The sequence below is a fragment of the Grammomys surdaster genome, unplaced genomic scaffold, assembly GCF_004785775.1.
Source record: "Grammomys surdaster isolate TR1022 unplaced genomic scaffold, NIH_TR_1.0 205, whole genome shotgun sequence".
Taxonomy (NCBI): Eukaryota; Metazoa; Chordata; class Mammalia; order Rodentia; family Muridae; genus Grammomys; species Grammomys surdaster.
This window is the reverse complement of record NW_021604650.1, coordinates 2885864-2899439: the sequence shown is the minus strand read 5'-3', so window position 1 is coordinate 2899439 and position 13576 is coordinate 2885864. Positions and strand designations below refer to the sequence as shown.

The 13576-nt window shown below is 50.8% G+C and overlaps 1 protein-coding gene and 1 long non-coding RNA gene across 2 annotated transcripts; one reads left to right on the top strand and one right to left on the bottom strand.

The window, feature by feature from the left end:
• Positions 1-318: 318 nt before the first annotated feature.
• Positions 319-1240, bottom strand: LOC114624339. Its single transcript, XR_003711910.1, has 2 exons — positions 1164-1240; positions 319-982 (listed from the first exon to the last, which is right to left on the bottom strand). It is a non-coding gene; the product is annotated as an uncharacterized LOC114624339 (long non-coding RNA).
• A 291-nt stretch (positions 1241-1531) lies between these two features.
• Positions 1532-8827, top strand: Slc29a2 (solute carrier family 29 member 2). The gene is made up of 12 exons (XM_028771011.1): positions 1532-1560; positions 1794-1875; positions 3142-3302; positions 3475-3614; positions 4136-4270; positions 4493-4590; positions 4761-4845; positions 5630-5766; positions 6015-6123; positions 6233-6318; positions 7098-7297; positions 7809-8827. The coding sequence occupies exons 1-12, from the start codon at positions 1532-1534 to the stop codon at positions 7918-7920; spliced, it is 1374 nt and encodes a 457-aa protein (XP_028626844.1). The 3' UTR covers positions 7921-8827.
• Positions 8828-13576: the final 4749 nt, after the last annotated feature.

The window sequence follows — 13576 nt, the reverse complement described above, 5'->3', positions numbered from 1 at the left end:
ATTGGAAGACTGGAAAGAAAGTTTAAAGAATGACTGTCTTTTCCAGTGTAACTGAATGCTGTCTTCTCCCTAAAGTCACCAGCTAGGGCTACGGATGCAGCAGGGGTAAGAGTGTTAGCCTCACATGCACAGGGTTCTGAGTTCAGTTCCCAGCACAGTCATCTGCAGTCCACCATGATCTAATTAACCATCTTCGATGAACCAAGCCCGGTAGCTAGATTCTGGGAACAGAACAGAAACAGCAGTAGCATGGTCTGGCTGGCACATAGGAAAAACATTCTAAAAATAACTATATTTTTAAAAACACACACATTTATATTACTTTACATATTTATATTTATTTTCATATACTCATACTTATTTATATTTATTATTTGGAAGCAAGTGTGGCACCGTGCTTATGTGGAGGTTCAGAAAACAATTTGCTGGAGTCAGTTTAGTCATTCCAACATATGGGTCCTGGGGTTTGACCTCAGGTCATCAGGCTTGGCAGTAAACACTCTCACCAGCCCAGATAAATATACTCTTAACTTAGGAAAACAGTAAGGTTCACTCCCCCATGCCAGAGAAATCATACCCATGCACAAATTAGAAGACTGTAACTTGCAACCTTATCAAAGTTTTCACGAAGTGGGAGTGATAGTGGAAGGTGGATGCCTTCTAACTAAAAGTTATTGAGATGACGTTTAACGTGATGTGGTTTGGAGTCCCTGGAAAATTAGGTTTTTAAGCACTGGTGGTGGAGGCGGAGGCGACTACAGGGGAAGGAGTCAAACATCACCTCCGGAGCCTTTTGTTCAACCCTCCTTTTTGGACCCAGGTACCGCAGGAGGGCCTGTCTTCCACATATGTTGGGGAACTTCGTTTGCAAAAGTACCTGGCCACCTCCTCGACCCCTGGGGGAATTCCCTCGGAGCACCGCGCGGGGACCTTCTGCAACAATAGATGACACCGGCTTCTCCCTTCGCACTCGCTCCCGAATCTGCTGACAGGGTAACAACAAGCTTAGAGGGCTCCAAACCTTAGAGGGTGCAAACGCGGCTCCACCTCGGAACAGGCCAAGAGGAAGAACTTCCCAGCTAGCTCCGCTGTGCCCAACTACCAACAGACCCCTTCCTTCCAGGGCAGTCTTGTCCCCGTCCCCAGAGATTCCGGACACGTACCTAAGGAGAAGACAAGGGTATAAGGGGAAGGGACGGCGGTGAGACACCGCTACACACGTGCAAGCAAGCTAGAAGCCGGAACCCAATACTGCAAGGCAAGCCACCAGCGGGGCGGAGTCTGGCGAGCCGGCGTTCGGGGGAGGGGTGCAGTGGCTTTTTGTCACCGCCCTGGGGGCGGAGCCGAGGTCCGAGCCTGAAAAACGTGGTCTACAGTGCAACCCAGCCCGGGCCCTCTCACTGGCTACGGCTCTCCGACCTTGGGATTCCCGGACACCGGGCAGCGTTGCTGTCCCTTCGGCCTCCCAGCACTGCGTAGGCGCAGGTGCACCGCCCTGCAGTGGGCCTGGCGTAACAGGACTGCGGCAACCATGGCGCGCGGAAACGCCCCTCGGGACAGGTGAGGTGGGAACCCATGTGGTGCGTACCGCGGCCCAGGTGGCCACGAACCTGTGAATTTCCGTTCGTCTGGATGCTCCTGGGCTCAAAGACCAACGGGACTACAATTCCCATCAGCCGATTCCCTTGGCTGCCTGAGGCAGGGTGATGGGGATTGTAGTCTGTTTTACTGAGGGGCAGCTAGGGCGGCCCAGGCGTACGTCCTCGGGGTGACCTTCTGATTGATCCCCACAGCTACCACCTGGTCGGGATCAGCTTCTTCATTCTGGGGCTGGGCACCCTCCTCCCCTGGAACTTCTTCATTACCGCTATCCCGGTGAGACCCGCGACCGATGGGCAACCGCATGGCCACAAATCTCCATCCCTCCAGTCGTCTTGGACTGTGGTTCACGAGCCGCTTTCCTCACCAGGCCACCTACTACAACTCGCCTGCCAGCGAAAGCACCAAGCCTCATAAAGGGAACCGCCTCTGGCTAGGCAAACTTTTAGGAATGTCCAGATCCCAGAGGGGCAGGGCTATCAATGCAAGGAGTCTGACCAGCAAAGGAGCTACCATCCTATGCCCTTTGTGGTTATTTCTGGACAGTCACTCCAAAAGTGTTTTTTTCCAAGCCTTTGGCTTTCTTTGCAATGAGATGAATTACATTCATTCAACTAATACTTAATGTGCAACTACTGTATACCAGGCACTGCAGATGTGGAGGAACCATAAGAGAGAAAGGCCCTATTGCCCAAAGCATGCATTCTTTTATGGAAAGGCAGAAATGTATAGCTTGTGTTTTCTTTGGGATAGGGTTATTCAAACATATTCAGTGGGTTAACTTTCCAGGTGCCTGGATCAGTGCTGGACCCTGGATACCCAAAGATGGATCAGCTACTGAATTTGACAGCCATAGAGCCAGAGTTAGTAATAATGTAACATGCCATGTGCCATTCCATTCCAGCCTGAAGCAAAGTGCTAAAGGGTCTCAGAAGAAATTTCTTCTGCTTCATAGAAGAGATTTGTAAATTAGGAACTGAGCAGGCAAAGGGTGGGGGGAAATTCAGAGTGGAGACAAAGAAGACCCTATTTAGAGAAATATCTGGAGTCTGCAGCTTACCAAAATGGAGCAGAAGACAGACAAAAAAAAAGGCGGGGGGAGTCTAGGATCATATTCTAAACAATCCAAAAACATGAGGTCTGCCTTTCAGGCCATGGGCAGCGTGAGCAGAAGAAAGCTATGTATTCCCGACTATGTATGCCCGAGAGAATGGGCTGGCTTAGTACCTAAGCTGGAGCCTGGCATACAGTAGGTGTTCAATAAATGCCCATGGAATGAATAAGTGTTGAGGTTGTTACAGTGGTGGGAATGGAGGCTAGGGCCAGGACACTCAAGAGGAGAGGGACCCAGAGATGTGGCAAGGCCCTGGGCTCAGGCACAGCAGTCAGCCATTTAACCCAGTGTGTACACATCTAGTGCCAACTGTGTGCCAGGTGCTGGAAACAGTGCAAAGACAGTCCCACAGATGCTAGCCAAGTGTGGGGAGGGGATGGGGGAGGGAAAAGTGCTTCCTGACCCTGCACTGTCTCTCTGTGTGGCAGTACTTCCAGGGGCGGTTGGCAGGGACCAACAGCAGCGCCGAGACCCTGAGTACCAACCACACCAGTCCCACAGACTCTTTCAACTTCAACAACTGGGTGACACTGCTGTCCCAGCTGCCTCTACTGCTCTTCACACTCCTCAACTCCTTCCTGTATCAGTGGTGAGAACCAGCCCTTGGACCCCCGACCTCCTTGTGGAGGTGACAGTCACAGAGGCCAGGGACACGTGGTCCTGCTCCTCTCCTTCCCGGCTCCCACCTCATCACTCCAGCCCTGCCCTGTGCCCACCTGCTCCTGGTGGCCCCCTGATGTCCTCTGCCTCCTTCTGAGCAGTGTCCCTGAGTCGGTGCGTATTCTGGGCAGCCTGCTGGCCATACTACTGCTCTTTGCCCTGACAGCAGTGTTGGTGAAGGTGGACTTGAGCCCCGGGCTGTTCTTCTCCATCACCCTGGCATCCGTCTGGTTCATCAATTGTAAGTACATCTCCCTCTGACTTCCCCACCTCTTCCATGTGCTGGGATAGCCCAGCAAATCCTTTAAGGGAAGATAATACCATTATCACCCAAATCCCCAGAGAAGAAAATGAGCCCAAAGAGAGGAAAAGCCACTTGTCTAGGACCCATAGTGACCTAGAGAGACCTCCTAGTCAGAAGCCTCACAGACCAATGGTTATATCTCAAAAGAGAAATAGCCTGGGTGTGGTGGTGCATAACTTTAATCCCAGCACTTGAGAGGCAGAAGTGGGCAGATCTCTGTGAGTTTAAGACCATCCTGGTCTACATGATGACTTCCAGGCTAGCCAAGGCTACATGGTGATGCCCTGTCTCCAATTAATTAATGAAAAATAGATGGGGGATGTTCTACCAGACTGTCCTACATCCCCAGAAAAACCCACACTTGGCTAGATTGCAGCTTCCCATGCACCTTATGGATACTTCCTCTCGGATGCTGCTGAGGCTGCCTGAGTGTTGGTCCCCTCCGTGTCTCCCCACAGCCTTCTGTGCAGTGCTTCAAGGCAGCCTCTTTGGGCAGCTGGGTACCATGCCTTCTACCTACAGCACCCTCTTCCTCAGTGGCCAGGGCCTGGCTGGGATCTTCGCTGCCCTTGCTATGCTCATGTCCTTGGCTAGTGAGTACACCTGGGGCCTAGAGGGCTGGGTAGCCTCTAGAATCTGGGGAAGAAGAGAGCAGACACAGGAGAAGGATGCCTGGGTTATGGGGTGGAGGCAGAAGTGATGGGGAGTGCAGACCGAGGGACAGGGCTTGGGTTTTACACTGAGGGAGAATGAAGCTACAGAAAACGGGGACTGTGAGATTTGTGTCTCCTGTGCAGCTAAACTTTCTGTCACAGGTGGTGTGGATGCCCAGACCTCTGCCCTTGGGTACTTCATCACACCCTGTGTGGGCATCCTCCTCTCCATTGTGTGCTACCTCAGCCTGCCCCATCTGGTAAGCCTGCCACTGGGCTAGATGTATCACCTTAGGGAATTTTGGACAAAACCCTGGAAGAGGTGAAGGGAGAGAGAAGTTGACTGGGGGACCTCAACCTCCCAGCCAAGGGTGTGGAGGGGAACTACACAGAAGCCTTGGGCAGGACTGACTTGCTGATCCTTCTGCAGAAGTTTGCCCGTTACTATCTGACCGAGAAGCTGTCTCAGGCCCCTGCTCAGGAGCTGGAGACCAAAGCTGAGCTCCTCCAAGCTGGTAAGCCCCAGGATGCTGCAGGGGATGTGGGAGAGACACAGAAAGTTCAGGTACACTCCGCTGGGAAGCATTCCCTTCTGCCTACCCGCCCCCCCAGTAGCTCACACCTTTGAACCTTGTATGAGCAGAAGCAGGCCATGAAGAGAAGCTATCCCTGCTGCCCCGTGGCTCAGTTCCCTCTTGAACATGATGGAGAAGCGAGAGAGAGCACTCTGGATCCACGATCTCTACGCTTTGGCAAATCACCCGTTAAACTGCTCCAGGCGCTGTTTATTTGTTGTGGTTGTTGTTTTTTGGTAACAGGATCTCTACATAGGCCAGACCCGCCTCAGACCCAGAAATCTGCTGACCTCTGCTTCCTGGGTGCTGAGACTAAAGGCATTCACCACCACGCCTGACTGAGGCTCCATTTCTTCATTGCAAAGTGGCAGTGAGAGAATCTATCCAAGATGCTTAACTCATTGCCTGGCACGTGGGCAGGGGGATAGCAAGTCAGAGGTCAGGCTAGGTAACAGAGAGAGGCTAGGCTGGTCTAGGCTAGAAAAAGATCCTATCTCCAAAAGCAAACAACAACAAAAACATGTAATTCAATTCAGATGTAATTCAAGTACATGTCTAACAGCCCATGAAACCATGGGTCAATTCCCAACACCACAATAAACAAGCAATTAACAGGCTGTCACCACCGTTAATCCCTTTCTGTGCTTAGGCTGGAAAGAGTCACTTTTTCAACCCTGAGGATTTTTGAGTCATGGGCCTGACCCCAGCCTTCCCTCTCCCTTAGATGAGAAGAATGGGATTCCCATCAGTCCCGAACAGGCAAGCCCAACTCTGGATCTTGACCCTGAGAAGGAGCCCGAGCTGGAGCTGGAGGAGCCACAGAAGCCAGAAAAACCTTCAGTCTTTGTTGTCTTCCAGAAGGTTTGTTGTCTTTTCGAAGGTTCAGCTAAGAGATAGCTTCTAACTGACCACCCAGGGATTTTCTCCAGCCCTGGGATTCTCTGAGACGACAATTGGACCTTAGTGCTTATTCCCTCTGTTCATTGGCTCATGGTGACTAGGGAAACAGTGGGCAGGGCTGCAGCTGCGGGGGGCTGGGGGATCTGGGGGGGCTGCATGACGTACATGGTGCTTCCCTGCCCACTCACACCCCTGCCTCCGGCTCCCAGATCTGGCTGACGGCGCTGTGCCTTGTGTTGGTCTTCACAGTCACCCTGTCGGTCTTTCCTGCCATCACGGCCATGGTGACCACCAGCTCCAATAGGCCCGGGAAGTGGAGTGAGTGTTGGGGTAAAGCAGGGGGTGGGGGAGTGAGGGCGGGGGCAGATGGGGATCCGGCTGAGGCTGAGACGAGGCTGAGACTGACTGTCGGCTCTCTTCTCCCCAGGGCAGTTCTTCAACCCTATCTGCTGCTTCCTGCTCTTTAGCGTCATGGATTGGGTGGGCCGGAGCCTGACCTCCTACTTCCTGTGGGTGAGCTTATCTGGGCTAAACCAGCCAGAAGTTTGGGAAGTAACTGGGGACGAAAGGGAGGGGAGGAACATAGAAAGGTGACTTTCAGTAGTCCCCCTGACCTGACATTGGAACAGCCCTCCAACTGGCAGTAAGTGACTGGCCTCTGGAATGGGCAGGCCAGGCTGGCAGTGAGAAGCCACTACATGTCATGGAATACCATGTCTCCAGCGTCCAGCCCCAGCCCAGCCCTCTGCTGCTTGTAGGCTCTTGTACTTGATAAGGACCTGGATATGGTTCTTAGGGAACTGCTGTCAGTGGGGTATTGTTTCCTTATGTGAAAGCTCTCTGGGAAGAGAAACAAGTATAGCAGCAGCAACCTAAGTGGGGACACAACCTGGAGACCCAGCCTCCCACCTGCTGGGAATCCTGTCCAGGAGAGCTGTAGTCAGGTTGGAGGAGTACATGCCGGTGCTCCAATGCACCTGACTGCAGATCTGACTGGCCTGTGTGTTTTCCGAAAGCTAGAGCACAGGATTTTGAGTGCTCTTATTATAAAGACTTGATGGGGGGCAAGAGAGATGGCCCAGTGGCTAAGAGCTTTTCCAGAAGACTTGAGTCTAGTTCCCAGCACACACCAGTCTGTTCACAGCTGCATGTAACTTTAGCTCCAGGGGGTTAAATACCCTCTTCTGGGGCACCTGCACACACACACACACACACACACACACACACACACACACACACGGCATACCCCTTACTAGCTGCAGGGCCCACACTCACCTGAGCCTCTGTCACAGCCAGATGAGGACAGCCAGCTGCTGCCCCTGCTGGTGTGCCTGCGCTTCCTGTTTGTGCCACTCTTCATGCTGTGCCATGTGCCCCAACGTGCCTGGCTGCCTATCATCTTCGGGCAGGATGCCTATTTCATCACGTTCATGCTGCTCTTCGCCATTTCCAACGGCTACTTGGTGTCTCTCACCATGTGCCTGGCACCCAGGTCTGGGAAGCAAAGGGTTGGGGGATGGGCATGGGGAGGGCCTAGCTCTTTGAGGGGTGTCTGGAAAGGAAGACCATTGACCCTAGGTAGCTGTCTTAAGACCTCTGGTGCCATCCTATGGGACAGGCCTTCACTGTGGCACTCGTCCCAGGCTAGGAACTGAGGAGGTTACCTGTCCAGGTAGCATAGCTATTTTCTACAGGGGCAATAAGGCTAGGACTCTCGGGAGACTTAACATGACAGGAAGAACCAGTTGGGGATATTCTGTTGAGAAATGAAGTGACAGAATCTAGAACCCTATACAGCTGGACCCTAAAGGTCCAGAAAGATGCTCTTTTTTTCCAGCAACTTCATTTTACAGAGGAGACTGAGCCCAGAGAAAGGCCAGGTTATAATGACACGGGGTCAGACCCAAACAGAACTCCAGTGTTGAGGGACAGCAGAGGGCCAGAAGCTGTGTCTCGGGTTAGGCCTAGTATTCTCTATAAGTTCCTGTCTCTGTGTGTTCTAGGCAGGTGCTGCCACATGAGAGAGAGGTGGCCGGAGCCCTCATGACCTTCTTCCTGGCCCTGGGACTCTCCTGTGGGGCCTCCCTTTCCTTCCTCTTTAAGGCATTACTCTGAGGACCACCAGTGCTCCACACAGTCCTCCTCTCAGTGCTGCTTCTGGAGCTGGGACATTCCCTGGGGAAGAACCTCTGCTATACAGGGTCTCTTGGTCTGTGGGTGCCAGGAGGGGGCAGAAACTACCTTGGCTGGTAGCCACATTGCATATGGTGAGGAAGAATCCACCACTGGTCATTCTGCCTCTCAGCTAGGAGTGAAACAGGACACAGAAATGTGGAGCTCGCCGAGATGTACAAAAGAGCCTATCGGAAGGCAATGATCAGAGGAAAGTGGGCATGGGGCCAGGGCGAGGCCAAGGCCCTTCACTGCCATCCCAACTTCATCTGTTCATCAAACCACCCACCGACCCCAGGGAGCAAAGCCACCTGTAGGTCTCGCTTAGGACACACTGATGGTCTCTACCTCGGCTCAGAGTGGAAACCGGGACCAGCTCCAGGGCAGCAGCTCCCTCCCGCTCCCCCCACAAGGCCCTGGGTAGGGCATGAAGTGTCATGGAAATTGAGGGGAAGAGAACACTCAAAGGACTTCTGAGCTTCCAACAGGATTTTTTCACAGCCAACATCCCCAGAATCCAGACAGGCCTGTCTTAACAGAAAGACAGCCTGCATGTGTTGTGCACTGCACTTTACAGTTTGCAAAAGTTTTTCCACAGCCACTCAAGAAGCCTCTGTGAGGCCTTTGGAACAAGCTGGGCAGGGATCATCCCAGGTGGGATTTGACTGCTCCACAGAAGAGCAAGGCTATGGCCTTCATCTCCCTCCTTGTAGGTGCTGGCCCTGTGGCCCACCTCTTGCTTCTTTTCCTCACGGGTCCCAAGGCGGGTGCCCTCAGCACTTGTCTTTTCACCCCATTTCTCCTCTGACCCTTTTCCCACATCCAATAAAAACTGCTCGTTTCTACAATGGATGCTTGGAGTGTTGCCTTCTAAAGTCCTGCTCTCCTTATTGGCTGCAGTAAACTGGGTGGAGCAGGGATGGCTGTAACCACGTGACAGATTGAGGTGGCCGGTTCTGAGGGGGCAGAGGTTTGTGTGCTGGCTCTCTGGACTCTTAACAGCTGAGGAGGCCAAGCTGGTTTACAGGAAGCTGTCCTAGAGTACCTGTGTTTGATTCCCAGCACTCAAATGGTGACTGGAAACCCTAACTCCAGTTCTGGGGGATCCAACACCCTCTTATGGGCACCAGGCACACACATGGTGAACATATGTAATTGTGTAAACTATCCAGTATTTATACCAATAAAGTCAAGGGAGGCGTAAATGGAGTTAAAAACCTGCTAGCTCAGTGAGGTAACTTAATTTTCTGAACTGCATACAAAATATCAACTTACAAGCCTGAGTTTACAACTAAACTACTAGCTCGTTAGAAATCTCTGTCATTCTACAGAACTAGTCTACCTTTCTCTTGAGCTCCTCCAAACCCAAGAGGGCTCCTTAGCTCTCTTTCCTAGAATCCTGTCTTAGTAATCAAATATTCTGTGACATTCACATGTGCAGGCAAACACTCATCACATATAATCACATATAATCCTGTGTCCTGCCAGCTGCTTCTCTGTTCTGAGAGGCTAAAGAGAAAATCCCTATCTTTTACTTGGAGCTCATTCCACGAAGTCATGTCAGTGAGAGAGAGGTATGGAGAGAGAGAGAGATGGAGAGAGAGAGAGGGAGAGGGAGAGGGAGAGGGAGCGGGAGAGAGTGCTTTATCCCAATTGCTTATAAAAGTCTAGCTCCTCCTCCTCTTCTTCCTCCTCCTTTTCCTCTTCCTCCTCCTCCCTACACCCCTGGCAGTCACTGTCATGGGGAGAGGCCCTCCAGGTCATTTCACCTTTACAGTGGAGCAGCTCCAGGCCACCTAGCTGACTTTGCCTCTGGCCATAGATCAAAGGCCACATGACCTCTTTCAAGCAATTTGCCTTAAAGCAGGCAGAACTTTGCATTCTTTAGCGTTCTTATTTAAGCTTGAATATTTTGCTAACAATTAGGTTTTCTATGTACAGTAATCAAATATTCTGTGACATTCACATGTGCAGGCAAACACTCATCACATATAAACAAACAAACAAACAAATAAATAAATAGCTAAGCTTTGCTACTCCCCTTCTTGAGTCCCCAGCTCTCTCCTGCATCTGCTTCCTCTCCCACTGTTGCTCATTCTTTGCTGTCTCAGGCTCAGAGGCAATCAGCCTGAGCAGATCTGCAGCCACCCAGCCAGGGCCCCTGACGGTGGAGAAGTGATCTCCTTCATCTCTGCACACATGTGCCACCTGTTCTGCCCAGTAAGGCTTTCTACCCTCTGCCTTCCGAGAACATGGAGCACGCGTACCAGAGGCTGAGCCAGGGCAGGGCACTGGGTTAAACCCCAGGCTCTTGGTATCTCAGAGGTTGGTAACGTAAGCTAGGACTCTGGGAGCAGAGATCAGCTACAAGGCAGACCTCAAGTAAAGGCCAAGACCTTCTGACTGAGGCTGTTGGGACTGGGTCTCAATGCTTGCTGAGTCTTCAGAGAATTCTCTAGGCCTGGCTGACTAGGTCAGGAAAGTACTCCTCCCTCCACTTACAGGCCAGGCAGTCTCAGTAACCCACAAGGGCCACTGTCAACTGGAACATGCCATGAGGAGGCCGGCTTTTTAAAAATTTATGTGTGGGGCTGGAAAGACGGCACAGTGGTTTAGAGCACTAACTGCTCTTCCAGAGCCTTTGTGTTCATTCCCAGCAACCACATGGTGGCTCACAACCATCTGTAATGGAATCCAATGCTCTGAGGACAGCTACAGTGTACTCATATACATAAATAAATAAATCTAAAATAATGTTTATGTGTATGAGTGATGTCTTGTTGGTTCTCTTGTTGCGAAGAAATGATGACCACAGCAACTACTATAAAGGAAAGCCTTTAACTGGGGATGGCTTACAGTTTAGAGGTTTATTTCATTATTGTCATGTCAAGAAGTATGGCAGTGTGCAGGCAGACACGGTGCTGAAAAGGTAGCTGAGAATTCTCTGTCTGGATCTACTGGCAGCAGGAAGAGACATTGAGCCACTAGACTTGGCTTGAGCTTCTGAAACTTCAAAGCCCATCCGCTATGGACAAGGGCCACGCCCACTCCAACAAGGCCACGCCTCCAATAATGCCACTCCCTAGGTCGATGAGGGCCATTTCTACAGCTCTGTACTGTGTGTGTGTGTGTGTGTGTGTGTGTGTGTGTGTGTGTGTGTTGCCCACAGAGACCAGAAGAGTGTCAGATCCCCTGACACTGGAGTTACAGATGGTTGTGAGCTTAAGGATGGGTGCTGGAAACACCCACGTCTAAGAACAGAACCTGGGTCCTGTTTAAAAGTAGCCAGTGCTCTTAACTGCTGAACCGTCTCTCTGGTCCCTATCCCCCACCCTACCCTTTCTTGAGATAGGGTCTCACTAGGCTGGCCTCAAACTTACAGAGATATGCCTGCTCCTGTCTCCCAAATGCTGGGATTAAAGATGTGCACACCACACCCAAAGGAAGCTGCTTTCAGTATTAGGAGCAAATGCTTGAGCAGAAGGGCTGCATCTATGTAACTGTGGGGGCCTTTTCTATGCCCACCCCAGTTCACGAATAAAGACATGTAGGTTTATACTTATTTTTAAATGCCCAGGCCTCGCGCAAGGCTTGTTCCTGACTAACTCATAACTCGATTTCCCAGTAATACTAATCTAGGCTCTGCCTCATGGTTAGCTACCTCTCAATGTCTGCAGTTCAGTTTCTCTCCTCTGCGTCTTAGTTGCTAATCTCACATGCCACCCTCTTTCTCAGAGTTCCTCTCTCTGCCCAGAAGTCCCACTCACTATCCTGCCTTTGCTGTATACCATAGGCTTTTTATTTTAACCAATCAAAAGATGCCTTAGGCAGGAAAGGAAGGACAGAGATGCTTCTTCACACCGTGCAAAAACATCACCCCAACACGCCCGTCTGTCCCTTTCCTGTTGCCCAGGGTCCTGTTCCTACCACCTCCTCAGCACTGATACAGTTCTGCCATCAGACTCTGCCTCACCTCAAAGCAGCCCATTCCCACCAGCAAGCCCTTGAAGTACCAGTATGGAGAGGACTGAGCCAGCTTCATAGGAGGGACACAGACCTTTGAAGCTCAGACTTGACCCTAGAGTTGCTGAACCTTTTCTAAGGAGGCTGGGTAGCACTGGTTAAAATTCTACAAATATAAGCATTTACAGTGGGGTAGGTGCCTGCCCGTAATCCCAGGACTTGGAAGTGCACGCAGGAGGATCAGGAGTTCAAGACCATCTTGGGCCACATAGGGAATTTGAGGCCAGCATGAGGCCCTGTCTTAAAAAGAAACAAATGGCTGGAGAGACGGGTCAGAAGTTAAGAGCACTGGCTGCTCCTACAGAGCCCCAGCATTATGGTCTGCAACTGTCTGTAACTTCAGTTCTGGGTACCCGACACCCTCTTCTGACTTCTACATGTGGTACACAAACACACACACAGGCATATATACATAAAATAATATGTAAAATGGTTAGAAGGTGGATTTAAAAGCTAAACAATAATAACAAAAACATCAAAGAAGTATCCAACACCTGTGAGTTTGTGAGCTCTTTCCCTGGTCACTCACCACAGTCGTAGTTTCTGCCTTGGATACTGTTGAAACCTTGGTCTGGCTAGAGTCACTAGGCCAAGCCTGTGTAGGGTTTTGGGTCCCCCGTCCGCTCTGCCACAGGGCATGGCTGCTTGGGAAGGCAGAGTACAGGGAGTTTGACTCTACCCCACAAGCCTGTGTATGGATGTTTTGCCTACATGTATGTCTGTGTACCACATGTATGTATGATGCCCTTAGAAGTCAGAAGAGATCATTAGATAACCTGGAACTGGAGTTGCAGATGTTTGTGACCACCATGTGGTGCTGGAAATTGAACCTGGGTCTTCAAGAGCAGCTGGTGCTCTTAACTGCTGAACCAGCCCTCCAACCCCTGAGCTGAGTTTTGAGCAAGGACCAGGTACCCATTAGTTGACCCATGGCCTTATGGTATAGCCTGATCCAGCTTCCTTGGTGAGAGGAACCGACCAACTCATCCCTGTTGTGCAGCCACAGAATATGGAGAGACATCTTGAGGTGCTCAGACTACTACATGGAACGGGTGAAGGGACGTCAGAGCATGACAGAACCAGGCATGCCTCTGTAGTCATAACTGTTGCCACACACTGTGGGTGGACCTGGATGGGGTCCAGGGTTTCTCAACAAAATCACAGTTGACTGAAGTCACCTGACTAGGCTTCTCAACCTTCCTACTGTTGTGTGTATTAAACAATTCATGTTGTGGTGACCCCAACCATAAAATTATTTTTGCTGCTACTTCATAATTGTAATTTTGCTACTGTTATGAACCATAATGTATTTTCTGTGTTTTCTGATGGTCTTGGGTAACCTCTGCGAAAGGGTTGTTTGCCCCTCACAAGGGTCTCGACCCGCAGGCTGAGAACCACTAAAGACTAGTGTTGGTAAGCAGGTGCCTCCTCTGGCTGCATCTCACTAGTCCTTTTGTTTGTTTGAAGTTTTAAAGACTTTTGTCAATAAATAATAAAAGAAACATTTTTCTGGCAAATTTTAAGGCAACCAAAAGTGATAGGAAATCTTTTTTTTTTTTTTTTTTTTTTTTTTTTT

Excerpts from the sequence above, each read along its gene's own strand:
- Slc29a2 (XM_028771011.1), top strand. The coding sequence starts at position 1,532 with ATGGCGCGCGGAAACGCCCCTCGGGACAG. Across the intron at positions 5,767-6,014 it reads TCTTTGTTGTCTTCCAGAAG|ATCTGGCTGACGGCGCTGTG; the intron begins GTTTGTTGTCTT and ends TCCGGCTCCCAG. Across the intron at positions 7,298-7,808 it reads ACCATGTGCCTGGCACCCAG|GCAGGTGCTGCCACATGAGA; the intron begins GTCTGGGAAGCA and ends TGTGTGTTCTAG.